Here is a 16,021-nt window from a genome sequence, read left to right as displayed (position 1 = left end):
TTCACTAATAGCATATCCGCGTTGTAGTTCAAATTTTCTGAAATTCATAGAATTGGTTTTAAAAATCCCTATAAATCATTTACTTGAAACCATTAAATGGCTCGAATATATTATATCTTGTCAGCAATAAATATTTACTCAGCCAAAATTAAAGTACTCAGTATTTTTGGCTCAAATAATCTTTTTGATAAATTTTTTCCTATGCGCATGTGCGTTATAATAACATCTAAAGCTAAGTTCAGTGCGTAAGAGAAAAACCGCGAAATATTTTAAATATAAATTACATCAAATAACTTATAAAGATAAATTTCCTTTTTTTTTTCTATTTTACTTGATCAATCATCAATATTATAAAATTTTAATGAGCATTATAAGTCGTGGAGTTTTGGGTCTTCAACTTATTTTTCTTAATATAATATGAATTTTATTATTCCCTCACAAGCATAATAATTTTCGCTTTTGATTTTTCCACCATCAAGGCAGTAGCAATAAAAATGTAAATAGCCAGTGTACTAATATAAACATAATCGGCGATGATGATATACACACGTCAGTAAAGAGCCGGCTCACGTGAACAGCAGGAAGCTACCAATCGTCTTTGGCGATTATCCCTAGTGTAGTGGCCCTATATCATCTACAACTATTGCGTTAGCATGCACATCGCATCATTTGTATCATATATGTCCTATATACATATCCTCACTACATCTATACTTATCTATTTATACGAACAGTTTGTATTTTGGTATTAGTATTGGAGCACGGAGTACACAGTACACATAGTGTAGAGTAGATAGTTTAGATAGTGCGTGTGCATCATCAGGGACGGCGTTAAGTAGATTCGGTAACGCTTTAACTAGACGAGACTACAACTAAACTAGTTGCCGTTGTCATTCTCATTCTCGTACTAACTAACACAAACGTATGATGCTGCATTATATCTGTTTGTGTATGGAGCATGTCACACTTAAACTCTTGCATAGAATATATATTATCTGCGTTTATATATTATGTTAACGTAAAAGAGCGCTTCCCTTCCGCGATGCACACGTTATATTTGCGAACACGACGGGGATTTTTGTGTGTAGGTCGCGCTTATTCAGTACTTGTCACTTTACTTTTATACAAGTGTATTAAATAAAACATAAACCAGATATTAAATGCACTTATGTCCATCTAATACAGCTAGCCAGAATCATAATCAGAAACCGACAGAGACAGAATTATTTGAATAATATGAAATAGTAGGGGTCTTATGTTGTATTGAGGTCTGCTACCACTAATACACATCATTAACATAAACGCTCGCTCTACGATCCTACCCACGCGTAAATCTCTTTCGCAAATCGTACCTATATTATTTGTTATGTCATTCAAGATTAATGTTTTTATTTTTATTATTATTGTTATTATTATTACTCAGAAAAAAAAAATTACTTGGTTTAATTTTTTTACAAGTTAATTTTTTTTCTATATTGTTATTATTATGATTATTATTATTATTTTTATTGATATTTTGTAGTTAAAAAATTGAGGAATGAAGACTTCATTAATTTGTCTTAATTATATTTTTAAAATACTTTTAATTATCGAGGTCATCAATACAAAGAAAAATAGTTGTAATTATCCATAAAATAATTTACAGTATTACGGTTTTAAAAAAATCAATTTAAGGAAGTTTCAATTAATTGTAACCTGGTAATAAAAAAAAAAAATAAAATAAAAAAAGAATATTAGAAATTAAAAATGAGTGAGCAATTAAAAAAAACTAAAGGTAGACTGCTTGTCTGCACAACACGATCGAGTAAATAATAACTAGGCATTGAAGATAAGTAACTCTTCCTCGAGCTTATAGTTGTACCAATCATTTTTTTTTTTTTTTTTATAAATGAAATATATACATAATTGTTTAAATTATTAATTATTACCTGGGTAGTCATATGTCAGGAATTTTTATACCGCCTTCACGCCAACCAATAACGAAACACATTTCCAGCAACACGTAATTTTAATTGATAAATTTCATTATTGATTTCACTAATAATTAATTGAATATTTTTTTTTCATTATTTTAACACATTAAATTAAAAAACACTTGATTTAGATAAAATGTTTTACAAAAAATTAATTTCATAAAAAAAAACCCACAATAAATTTTTTTAGAGATTAAATTCGTGATAAAAAAAAATCATAATTATTAGAATAAAAAATTAAAAAAAGTAAATTTGAAATTTAAAAAAAAATTTTGTTAAAACCAAAAAAAAACAAAATTTTTTTTTAAATCTCTTGTTGGAAAAATTTTTATATAATTCACACAAAAAACACTCAACTATGAAAAAATTTTTTTCTGAAAAATCACTACGAAAAAAAAACCAACTTGACACTGAAAATTTAAATAACAACACGAATACGAAGTTAGACGCTTGTATTGAAATAATTACCAATGACACAAAAAAAAAAATGTATAGTGTTAAGTCAATGTCGATCGCGCGGATGGTGAAGAACGCATGAAATGGTAAGTGGAAAACGAGACAGAGAATACCACAGCGTGGAGATTAGAGACATTGCTCTGTTACATGTAAGAATGTACGTATGTAAGTACCGAGTAAAACAAGTAAAGAAAAATAAGAATGAGAAGGAAAATGTTATGCGTAAGAACGAGAATTAAACGAGTGTAGCGAGGGTGTTTAGCCGGGTGATACAATATCAGAGTGGGAGTAGGCCGCAAGAGAGACAGAAAGAGAAGGCACCAGAAAGACGATTGGAATCTCTCAGACAGTTGAAGCAAACGGTGTTGACAAACTGATAAGAGAGCCCTGACGGCCACTGAGCACGATACCAACGAAACGAAGCCCGCGTAGAGGCTTTCCTTGCGTGATTCGGTCTACTCGTCCCAGCTTCTCCCTCACACACTCTGTACGCCGGTATAGTATTAGAATAGTATTCTCTTTTTTTACCACAATCTCAGGTTTTATAATTACGAAATAATGACGAGGATCGTAAACGTTAAACGACTATTACTTTTAGGCCATTGACCCCCGAGTTTTTTTTAAAACATTCACGCTTTATCATTTGTTACGCATTAATACCTATTATTGTTTCGAGGTCTAATTCAATTTTTTTTTTTACTTGTAGTTATTTATTTTACTTATTGAAATTTTTAGTTTGGTAGTTTGATTATTTATTAGGTCAGATTTTATTCGATCGATTTTTTTTTGGGTGAATAATTCGAAAACAATTAAATATTATTGACTTGCAGATTGTTTAAGAATCACCCACTCTATATTTACTTCGCAAATTTTTTTAGAATATATCATACTTATAATAACAGAGATTTTGAAGATTTTTTTTCTGAATAAATTATCACAAATAAAAATAAAAAATTTTTAAAATTGTGGAGTGGATCAAAAAAATATTTTAGTTGGCATAAATTCTATTTTATTCTTTCACTAAAATTTCAATATGAAAAAAAAAATTTTTAGTAAATCACAATACATACATTATAATATTTTTTATCATGATCATAAAATTGACATTCAGTGCATAATAATCCAAAAAGTTATTTTTAAAATTTATGATTTTATATTTAATTTATTGTATTTTCTCGATATTTTTAGCTAGTGATTTAAAATTATTATTTTTATTTTCTCTTTGTTCTCATAAAAATAATTAAATAATAATTATTATTACTGATACCAGATACTATTGTCGATAAAAACCGCTTGTCGTATCAATTATACAGTATTTAATGAAGTCCCTATTGTATTTAGTTAGAGATTGAGGAACAAAAAAAATATTATGAGAAAATAATAAAATATTGAAGAATTGAAACTAGGGTGTCAAATATACGGTAAATATATATGTATCTATTTATATAAAAATATAAATATGAAGACATATACGTATATAGATGTGTATGGGATCGAGAATCGAGTATAGAAATAATCTGCAAGTGCTCTTTAACCCCATCCGTATGTTGAAGCAAACAAAGAAAAAGAAATAAAGGGAAATATTGAAATATCGAATGTATGCTTCACGTATCGGGCCGATTCACTGTAAAACGGGGTGCTGGAATGCTCCCGTGGGTTCATATGTGTATGTGAGTGTGCTGAAAATCAGGGGTGTAGTCGCTTCGGCTTCGGCTCGATTTCCCGCCGATGGGAATTAATAATCGGTTTCGATTTTTAAGCCTCGATTTTTCTGTTATTTTTTTTTTTTTTTTTTTGTGAATATATTTTCTGGTGAGGTGTCGATTAAAAGTGCAGTTAATACATTATAGCTGACCAAAAATTAAAAACTTTCCAGATTCATTTTTTACAGATTAATCAGTTTAATTTGTAATATTTTGAAATTTTTTTTGTTTATCCTCTTGGGTTCATTTGCTTGAATTAATTCAAATTGAATACCGAAAAAAAAGATTAAAATTTTTCAGTGAATAAACTAATTTTTTTTCAGCGTATGATTTTTGCGTTAATTTATCAAAAAAAAAAAAAAAAATTCCACTGGTAGAAATTTTAAAAAACTATAAATGCAATTATTTTCAAAAACTTTTTTTAATAGCAATTCCTCAAAAAAATAATCACATATCTGGTGATATCAGATATTATTTTAAAATGTAAATTTAAAAAGCTGTTCATTATAAAAATTGGTTATCTAATATTTCTTAATTTCTTGATTATTATTATTATTAATATTAATGAACAAACGTGTACAAACATGCGAGGTAGCGCATTGAAGCAAAAAAAAAAAATGTCTATTGCCGGAAACATATGAGAATGATTTAGTTACCAAATGCATCCATCAGTTAAAGCGCAGAGTTGTAGTTTGACTTACACTACAGGGTTTTCAGATATCGATTGTAAATGTATGCTCGAGGTGGATGTCAATAGAAACAGAGAATCGAGGCAATTGGAACCGCGGCAAGTATAATAGTCACAGTATACATAATGACCGTGGGATATATAATAGTAGGGTGGGTAAAGAGAGTAAGAGAGTAAGAGGGTAACTAGGGTGAGGGTGGGTGAGAGTTAACATGTTACGTTGTCGAACGCCGTGGATTCGATGATTTGCCGATCTATGCCTCTCTATATAACTATGCCGGTCTAGTACCTGCAAGAGTAACGCGGCTCTTCACAACGATCGCCGCAATCAGCACCGCAACTACCATACCCACTATAACACTACCCCTTAGAACACCAAACTACCCGAACGAGGATTTGTTAAATTCTCCTCTCTCCTCGCTCTTCAGCCCTTTGGTCCACCGATTTTGCCGGTAACACGCGACACTGACCATACCAACCTTCATTTACCGACAATGCTGACGTGATCCATTAAATTATAATCATGATTGCAGGCTACGCGATCACGCCCAAACTGTCGCTTTATTACCTCACTTTACATTTGAGTACATGTTTATTATTGACTTGTTAACATTATTACGATTTTTTCCCGAGATATATGTTGATGTTCAATATTTATTTTGCTATTCGTTGTTTATTATTATTATTATTATTATTATTATTATTATTATTATTGTTATTATTAATAGTAGTATCTGGGGACGACTTTTAATTATTCGGATGTTAAGCAATCATATTATGATATGTGAATTGGTAAAAAAATTAATTTGATTTGAGAAAACAAGACATAAGAATTGTTAAACTTTTACGAAGAACATAAAAAATTTATTCAAATAAATTAAACTTTGTAAAAACATTAATAATTTCAATCTAATGCGTTATTCACAACTTTATCCTAAGCCCAGAAAATAATTTTCATGGATCAAGCTGAATAAAACTTAAACTAGTAAAAATATTTTTAATAAACAGGAAATTAATCATCATTTTAATTATATAGATCATCAAATTAAACAAGGTCGATGATTTTTTCTTCTAAAGAATTTTGTTATATAAATTTAGTTTAATTATTTTGAGTAAAAACGTGTTAAAGTATATTTTCTTTCTTCATACATGCAAAAGTACACTGACAAAAAAAGAAGTAATTTCTTTATTAAATGTTGTATTAAAATCTGTTGAAAATAAATTTTTATGACAATTATTAATGTTGTTAATCATAAATTGATTTATAAACCACATGTATATAAAGATTAGGAAGATCAATAAATAAATTTCAAACTTACAATATAATATCATAATATTACACTACATAAATCATTAATTTTTTCCGTAGACTCGATATTTAATTTCAAAATGTGTTAGTATTCTAAAATATTACTGGATTTCCAAAATGTTCAGTGTACAGCATATCTACATATACCATCTATATGTCGTAGATTTTTCAGCAAGTAGATAAACCTGACGTGAATCAGACAAAGCGGACATGTATGTCAGTGATGAGACTGTCTTTGGTATCTGGCTCAAAAGCGGAAGATTAAATAAAAAGAGAGGAGCAGTTCTGTCCAGAGAACTATCCTGGGAAAATGGTTAAGAGTCTCAGGACATGAATAAGCCAACGGGCAAAAGGTGTGGTCCTCCCGGGCGAGGAAATCGCTCACCAAAGGCTGCTGGGTTCCGCGTTCTCTGTTCTCAGTTCTCAATTCCGCGTCGGAAAATTCTGGGCTCGGGCTCGGGGTAGCGAACCAAGACGTGATTAATATAAAAGTGGGTGGAGCCAGCCACCGGAAGTGCTCGAGATGCAACGGCGCACAGTCTCTGCTCTGCAACCCTTACCTTTTCCTCCAGATGCGCCATCGACGCAGCGTCTTCTGTTCCTCTCCGATTTTGCAATTTTTTAAAAAGTCGTCCGTCAAATTTTGAACTCCTTTCAATTTTAATTCAAATGCAGTGTTCTAGTTTTGCTTCCTTATCGGCAATTTTTATTATTTATTGAAAAAGATCTAATTATTGTTATTATTGTTATTGTTAACAATTGAGGGAGGTAGAGGTAGAGGTAGATGCTTGACAGTCGGACTAGGGGACTCTCTGGAAGGGTGAATCAACCTGGTTTAGCTTCAGGATGGTGTTACACCTCCCAGTTTTCTTTAACGCCCACCCGCGGTGTCTAGGAACGCCTTCGTCTCCATGCTGCACCACCTACGAAGTTACCCCCTATTTTAGATTTTTTATTTAAATAGTACCGGTTAAAATAAATATTTAAATTTATTGCGCCGAGCTCGAGTAATGTGTACTGAATAATGCTTTTACTTCTACACACTATTTTATCCTTGTCTCTGCTATTATATTCTATTCTATTCGAAAATCATCGGCTTCTACGTATTTATTTTGGTACATGTTTATTTCCGAGTCCGTAAAATGGTAATCCTTGTTTCTGTCAATTATACTCATCTATTATTTAAACCACGATCGTTATACAAACGTTATGGACAGGTTGTTTTACTAATCATTACTTAATGTCGTATATTTATACATTTATACCTAGAAGAAAATTTTTAGATAAAATAATAATTTAAAGCTATCAGTTAAATGAGACAATAAAAAATTTGATTTTTTATTTTCATTAATTGTACACTGATTAAAAATTAACTTGATTAAATTAATACGAAAAAATTTTGAATACAGATAAATTCAATGAAAACAATTTATTCAAGATAATTAAATTCTCAAAAATGATTTTTTTTTTTTAATCAATTTAATTTTAATTTAATGTAATTACAATCTAATTTGTGAAAAAAAATTTTTTTCTAATTCTTCATATCGTGAATTTTTTTTGACAAATCCTTTTTTAAGATTTAAGCTAAAAAAAATTTTTTGAAAAGCCTCCCAGAAAAATTCCAAAATTTTTTCATCAACTTAAAAAGTTAAAAAATTACTCCATTTAACTCCAACTATAACTGTGATTAGCAAGAGTTAGCGTCAATTAAATATGAACGATAATAAGTCAGCAGCTCGTCTGATTAAAACGGAACATTATCAATCAATATGAAGTGACATAATAACTCAATAACCCTTAAAAAAAATCAGAAAAAATGCAGCAATCAATAGCATTGAAATCAACAATCATTATCATGCCGTCGATGCAAAAAATTTCAAAAGCTGTGCATAAAATGTGCAGAGAGAGAGAGAGAGAGAGAGAGAGAGAGAGAGAGAGAGAGAGAGAGAGAGAGAGAGAGACTGTGACGCTTACTAACAAATACTTAGCAATAATTAATTCTAAAAAAAAAAAAAAAAAATATAAAATAAAAATAATATGCAAGTGCGATGAAATATTTGATGGTGGGCATGACTAGTCTACCTGGACGGGTCTCCAGCGTGGCTCCAACATATCCTCGGTAAACTTTGTTGGCTGATCCGTTCTTGATGATTGTAATTGTAATCGCAAATTAACAAGCACCTTTTAGTCTCTTAATATTAAAATTTAACAAAAATGTTTTATTTGTTCAATTAATTATTGTTCTGTAATAAAAAATAGTCTCTCTCTCTTCTCCCACCCCAAAGCGACCCCCGCCCTCTCCACCGGCGTGGGCCGTGTGCGCCGTCCACGTGTTTACAAGGGATGATATCGACGTCACTGTTTTTATTTAGTTTCGCTCTGTTTAAAATTTGAAATATTTAAATAAATGTAGTTTTATGTTGAGAAAATTTTATCACGAACTCGCGCTGAAGGCTAATAAGTGTAATTATTTATTAATAAAGTTATTTATTGTTTGTTTATTTGTTTATTTTTAAGCGATACGGAACAGCTGGGCTTATCGGTGATGACCCTCAGAGAATGTTTACGCACACTGCTAATTATTCTTCCGTGGAGGGAGTTCGTACAGATATACATGTGTGTATACTACGTATATGTATATGATTGTATATAACATATATATGATTAGTGAACATATATAGATGTATATATATATCTGTATATCTATATATATATTAAGTATAGCCGTGCGTGTTTTGTATATGATCGCGCGCCGGTGGCTGCCGTCGCGACTCTGCAGCGCCTCGGATTGTTCCACCGCGAAAACCTTCGGCTTCTGTGGCCACGCGGCTACTGAGTCGGCGCACTTTATCTACAACACGTTTTCTACTTAATTCTGATTCTCTACTGTACAACTTACTTCCATCGTATCCCTCCTTGTTGCATTTATAAATACTAGACTTAACACGCTCGCTTCGCTCGCCTTCATTCTTTTAAAAATCCCGCCACTATCTCAGTCGACAAATCAACAACCGAATAAAATAGTCACAGAAGTGACGTAAAACGATACGACATCCGGCCATCAACTTTTTAGAAGAGGATATACGTACTTATACATATACATAGATGCAATATGTGATCGCCATTAATCATTTTATGATTCGATGATATTTGGCATGTTTTTTTTTGGGTGGTCTCAGATAACATTTGGTTGTTACGAAATTTTTTTTTTTTCTTTTAATCTAATTCCGAGTGATGAAAATATTTTTTATAAAAAATTTTTTAATTATAGATCAGCGTTGTAATGTTTTGTGAAATTTAAGAAATTTATTTATAAATTGTAAAATTAAATTTTTAATTGAGGTTTTTTTCATTTAATTAATTTAGTTAATTTCTTATTGAAAATTATTCGAGTTGAAATTACTGAAATTGACGAATTAAAATGTGAATTTTTATTAATATTTGATTACTTGCTCTTACTTACTCTTGAAAAAATATTCAGTATATGATAAAAAATTGATTTTAGAGAAAAAATCTTGAATCAAAAAAAAAAATAATGTTAACTATGACTAAATTAAGAAAAATTTATCAGTTCATGATTTTTTACATTAAATTAATTTTTTCAGCCTAATTAAAAAGTGAAGGTAAATTTTTTAAACAAACAAAAAAAAAATAATTTTTAATTACGTCACAAAAAGTCCAAAATATTTTTCTTCGAATCGTCGAATTATAAATAACTCTTATCGACCCGTTTACATTTTCATAAATTCAAGAAATATTTACTCGAATATACAAAAAAAACAATTAATCTCCTGATCAGATAGTGAGTACTCAATTAAATACACAACAAACTAAACGAACAAAAAGTATAAAAAATATTGAACCGAGAAGCACCCGAGTAAAATTATTTAATTAAATAACGAAGCATGGACATATATATTCTGTAATATTAAGTCACACAAGTGTAAAGAGTCAAGTGAATTCATGTACATTTACAACATACAGATATTTTCATCGTGATACAATAAAACAGTTTGATCAGTAGAGAGTAAACGTCAAACTTTAAGCTACCCAGTTTCTCCCAGTATCTATTTGTTTTTGTTTGTTGTTCTTGTTACGGGCACTTAGACAATACTGTTGATACTAATACAGGAGTGACCCGGTAAAGTGTACACCGCACAAAGTATCGATAACAACCCCTTATTATTATCATCATCATCATTATTATTAATATTATTATCGTTATTGCCTTTGCGGGCTCGAGGAGCGAGGGTAGTTTCAGTCTCCAGTTGACACAGGTCAAACCAACTCAATGAACAAGTTGCCACGATGATGTACAGAATACACTTGACATCACTAGACTATTCTATTGAATTTCGATTTCATCTTTCGTCGTAAAACCCCTTTCATTTATTGTTTATTTATTTAACAAAATATTTTTTCATTTAAGAAAAAAAATATTGTTTCTGTTAAAATACAAATTATCAAAAATTATTTCGTATAATACAAGTTTTTTTTGGTATAATAGGAATTTTTATAGTGTACAAAAAAATTTTATTACAATTGTTTATCAACATTATTTCATATTTTTTATTCATTCTATTTTTTATTTTTATTTTAATACTCATAAACAAGAACTTGAAAAAATTTTCTTGATAATCAATAAATTAACGTACTAATTATAAATTTTTAATATAAAAATTGAAAACACAAGAACAATAATTGTCATAAAAATTGACAGAGTGCACAGCGCGATAATAAATAACTTAAAAACGTGACGTTAAAAAATATCTAGAGAGAGATGATATTTGAGAGAATAGAAGCTGGCAATAGTTGTTTACCAAAGTTATACTGATCGATACTGACTGTTTGCTATCAGAGAAAGCCATACACACTGGTCACTACTTACTCTCAACACTAAAAGTCAACACCTATACACCCACACCTGAGCTCTATACTTCTCGATCAAACACCTAACTGTTTGTTATTAGAAACAATCTTCATTGATATTCTTCTTCACACCGTAGATTATTATATTATATCATAAAACATTACATGACTTTGTCTGTCCTTCCATATAGCAGCATCATCTGAAGTGGGGTTAATCTGTACAGTTAAATTTTCCGAGTTTTTCTCTACCCCCCTCTCGGCACGTATATCCAAATAGCCAAATTAACCCGAGAAATTTCGGAGATGTTATGGCGTGTTTTATTAAACTTTTTATTGGCCGGAGAACTCATTTTGCAGGTGTTGATGGTGTACAACATACCCAGAATTATCCTCCCGAAGGAAGGGTGAATGCATATCCCCCAAGTAGGGTCATCTCATGACGATCATACTCCGCTCGGGCAGTTTCACCTCATACATTTGCATAATAGGACGTCCTTGTGCTTCTGCTTCTGCTTGTGGCCCTCGCTCCCATAACCGAACGAATACGGGTGTTAAGTTAAGGGTGAAGCCGTGAGGATCATACAACATGCCTTATTTTTTTACTTTTTTTTTTTTTTTAATCAGTAATCGCATTTTATTATTATTTTTACACGAAAAATTTTAAATTGTTAAATAATTATCACATATTGCTAATTTTTTTACCAGGCAATATAACAATTAAATCTTATAGGACTAAAATTGAAGGAAAAATTTTTTAAAAAGCTGAGGAAATAATTTTTATATTAGAACTTAAGACCTTAAACTTAAATCTCCTCTATGAAATTTTTAATCATTTTGCCTTAAAAATAATTATTACAATATAGTATTATTTATATAACTACAATAACAGAGTAGTAAGTCAAACCGCAAATCCTCGAAAACGAGAAATGCAGTAGCGAGTAAACAAACAGTGGAAAATAATATAATTTACAAAGGATTAGAAAGGCTCGAAGGGGTTGAAAGGCCCAATGGGGTTGTACAATGTCTCCCGATGCATGGGGAATAACTATTTCTGGTTATAATTGATATCCTTGCAAAGCCCCATAATCCTCAGAGTCTCCGGAAAAGGGGTAACTGTCCTTCTCCTCCTCCTACTTCTTCCTCTTCCTCACCAAACAATTCTACATCTCTTATATTATTATTACTGCACTACACTCCCGAAAGTATAAACTCCGTCCTATCCAAGAAAGGGAGCATTATTTTCCTACTTTGCGCAAAATGATTATTGTTCTTATTATCCATTATTAAAAACTTTACCAAACTTTAATACTTTTTTTTTCCAACGTCAGTTACCTTTAATTGTTGATTTTAAAAATAAATTCACTAATTAAAAATCCGTTGTACGATGTCATTATTATTATGGCTTTTCTATTTCATTACAAGTAGAGTTTACTAAAGAACGGGATGTAAATCTGTTAATGAAAACCCGACATAATGTAAGAAAAAAAAAAAAAAAATAATATGATAACAAAAAAACCTGACCAGTTGGTTTAGTTGTTGACTTTGATATGTACTGATACGAAACGAATGCGGTGGAAATAATTTTCAGAAAAAAATCAGCAGTAAAAAATTTTTCCCAAAGCAAAAACTAAAAACATAAGCCCCGCGGCATCTTCGAGCCCGATAGACATTGACAAGGAAACTCACGTGGTATTATTATAAGGGAGAAGAGAAGGAATGAAGAATGACAAATTAACGAGTCAAGGTTTTCTTCTCACTAGCCAACAAATATAAGGATCTCAGTTTTTTAAACCCTGTCTTTATCTGCTTCTCATTCTTTTTTAACACACCCTACTCCTACTTAGTCTTACTATTACCTCGCAACCCTCATGAGTGTCTAATTCACGCAAAAGAGTGACGATGTTAAAAGAAGATTTATCGTCTCGCGTTTTTTTTTTTTTTTTTATCGATACGATAAAGACAATCTGAAGATTATTTTTTTTTTCGTTTTAATTTACTTTTTGAAATAATTTCAACTTTGTTAATTAAAAAAATTTTTTTTTGATTTTTTGCATTTATTATTACTACGCATTTATTTTTAAAATGATTCAATTTTATAACAGTAAAAAAATTAATAATAATAATAATAAAATTATAATAATTATTATTAATTTTTTTCTCACAATAGAGTTTTTTGATACATTAATTTTTAGCGACGTCTTGAACTTAATGCAAGCATTGTACAACATCCTGAGGGGTTGTTCTGACTGATTTACAGGAAAACAAGACTGTTTAATAATTCTCACCACTCCCCTGGCGCCACTGTCGACTTTCGACTCGCTTAACTTATTTAATCCGCGAACCCACCGACACTAAATTTATTAAAATTTCTCGTAATAATATTTTTATATTTCCCCGTTTTTTTTTTTATTATTTATCCCATTAACTCATAAGCACAGTTTAATATTTTATTTATTTCCATAGATAATGATCATTAAAATTCGACACTTCAAAAGTTTAATTATAAACGAATTAAAAATCTTTGTATTACTATTAAATTGTAAGGAGTAAAATTTGACGACTTTAGTTTTGAATGAAAAGTTTTCTAAAAAGATTTAAGTGAGCAAATATAAGCTCTAGGTTATTTTATTTTCCCGCGAGGAATATAATCGCGCTTTGGGATAATTATTCGAACAACCGACGTGTCTCGCACAGAGCGCGAATTATCGCGCGATTTATGGGCTTCTCGTTTGCCACACGAGGGGTTGTCTCCATTTCTCCTGTCTCACCATTACTACTGCTACTACTGTCGCTGACTACTACTACTACTTTTGGCGAAATCACCCTAACCCCAACCCAAACTCCTGACAACCGCTGTACTCATACGCTCTATATATACAATTAAATAATATAACTAGAGTGAGGTAGTATTTAATCTGTATTTAAGCAATTGCCGGTATCCGAGGAGGCGTCGGGTCATTAGCAAGGCAAGCCGCTAAGGGCAATATCTTACACCCCCAGGATGTGGATGTGGATAGTATTGTGGATTGTACCTATTCTATGGGGTAGAGATAGCATACTGACAATATATCTATATTTTTCGAGGATAAATACACTCATATATTATGGGACATCCATCTGTCCTCTATACTAATTACTCCTACTGTTACTGCATACGTCAACTTACAGTCATTAAGTCAACTTTGATTGTTATAATAACAGTGAATGTTAGTTAAAGCCGTTTCTATTCTATTTTTTTTTTTTTTTTTATTTTAAAACACATTTTTAGAAATTATAAAACCTTTTTCTGTCAAGGAACTTTTTCTTCGAGATATTCAGTTTGAATTATTTTGAAAAGTTTTCGAACAAAATAAAAAAAAATAAAATAAAGCGGAAAGAAATTTTTTTTATAAATAGTAAAAAATTTTTTTAATCAAAATAAATTTAATTTTTTACATTGAATGCCTCCTATATATTGTTCTTTAATATTTTGAATAAATAAACCTATTTTTGAACCAATAAAATCATTTCGAAGAGTTTCACCGTTTTGAATCAAGAAGCTATTCCTTTTTGATGAAAAATTTAGAGGATAATTCAATAGAAATGATATTCAGCGAATAATATAAATATATTGTTTCAATATATAACACAGACGTGTTTGTCATATATTATTTTTTTCTATATGAAAGGGCTCCGTAAAATCTAGTGTCCACTTTTACGCAGGGCTTTTTTGCTGTTGAGTATTTTTGGCCAGTGGCTATCCGTGAGTTGGAATCTCGCCGTATAGGTATAGATATTTATACAATGGGGATATAACATATATGTTAAAGCAGAATAGAAGGGAATGAAAAAGCAAGAGTACAAATGGAAGCTGGACAAGGCAGCTCCGTAAAAGAAACATAAATAAGACAAATAGGGGTGACTCGATCGACTATAGAAAAATATCGAATGCACCAAATGCTCCATAAATCCGACAATACTATCAAGTTATGCTGGAATGGAGAAAAAATAATAAAATGTTTATTTTTATGCTTTCACGCTCTCCCTTTTTCTCTTTGTTCTATTTAACTTTCTGTTATTTGTTATTTATTTATTTATCTTTTAGTTAGGATATTTTTTCCAATAAGTTTCATCAGATATTTTAGTCCAAAGACTGATAATAATAATAATGATAAATAGTAACGAAGAGTAATTAAGCTGTTTGTAAAATTAATACAAACATAAGTACAGTTGTAAACATTAATAGCGTTAGCGGCATAAATACCAGCAGTGGATGATGAGAAAGTCTCGGAGCTTTTAAAGAAACATTATCTCCCACTCTTTTCTTCTTCCATCCACGAGCGGGTAAACTTGGAGATAAATGTGACACCTTTTATCGTCTATATAATAAATACCGGCGCTTCATCTATAAAACAAACGACCCTACCAACTACCAGATCCCAAGTAAACTAACTCTCTCTAGATGGTTTGTTTTTTTTTTTATTTAGTTTTTTGTTTTGCTGAGGCATATCGAACACGATGAAAAATTTATTCAGAAAAAAAATTTGATGGTTTTTTTTTTCAATCATTAAATAATAATTTTTTTAATTTTTAGATAGATCTTAATTTTCTAAAATAATTACATTTTGATAAACATTAAAAACTTATCAATTTTTTTTTTTTTTTTTTTTTCAATACATATAAACTTGTTACCCAAAAAAGTTTGAAGCACGGAAGGATTAAAGATTAGAGCTCACACAAGACTACAGAATTCCCAGGTTAACATTTACACGTTTAACTACAAATTCGACAGAGTTACCGGAGCATAAGAGGAAGGATTGTCTCACAAGGGTGGTTAGCTGCGTGCGAAGCCAATCCCCTACGTACTCGGCTGCTTCTTACAGTTGTTAAGAACTCCCTGGTGGCTAATTTTATACGGAGCTTTCGAGGTACCTTTGAAATAGTTACCCCCTTTCCTACCCGGCGATTTTTACCCCGGACCCACTTATGCCTCGCCTCATTCCAAATACTTCCACCAAACTACTTATACATATATAATACGTAT

The 16,021-nt window shown here is 30.8% G+C and overlaps 1 protein-coding gene across 6 annotated transcripts in view; it reads right to left on the bottom strand.

The window, feature by feature from the left end:
* The window catches only part of Foxp (forkhead box transcription factor P), a 173,129-nt gene extending 164,178 nt beyond the window's left edge, over window positions 1-8,951 (bottom strand). For 3 of the 6 annotated variants that reach the window (XM_074253962.1, XM_074253956.1, XM_074253960.1), the window contains exon 1: window positions 8,212-8,951. Coding sequence is in view for 4 of the 6 variants with exons in the window: in XM_074253956.1 (XP_074110057.1) it covers window positions 8,212-8,241 (30 nt within the window). In the remaining 2 variants the exon portion in view is untranslated. Of the gene's footprint in view, window positions 1-1,928; window positions 2,058-2,330; window positions 2,614-8,211 lie in introns of those variants that run through there. The other 3 variants (XM_074253959.1, XM_074253958.1, XM_074253963.1) reach the window with 3 other exon arrangements.
* Window positions 8,952-16,021: the final 7,070 nt, after the last annotated feature.

Source organism: Cotesia typhae, unplaced genomic scaffold (genome assembly GCF_013202065.1).
Source record: "Cotesia typhae breed Kobodo isofemale line unplaced genomic scaffold, CoteBio_Ctyphae scaffold_13, whole genome shotgun sequence".
Lineage (NCBI taxonomy): Eukaryota > Metazoa > Arthropoda > Insecta > Hymenoptera > Braconidae > Cotesia > Cotesia typhae.
Note: the sequence above shows the minus strand (reverse complement) of the source record. Positions and strands in the feature narration are given on the sequence as shown.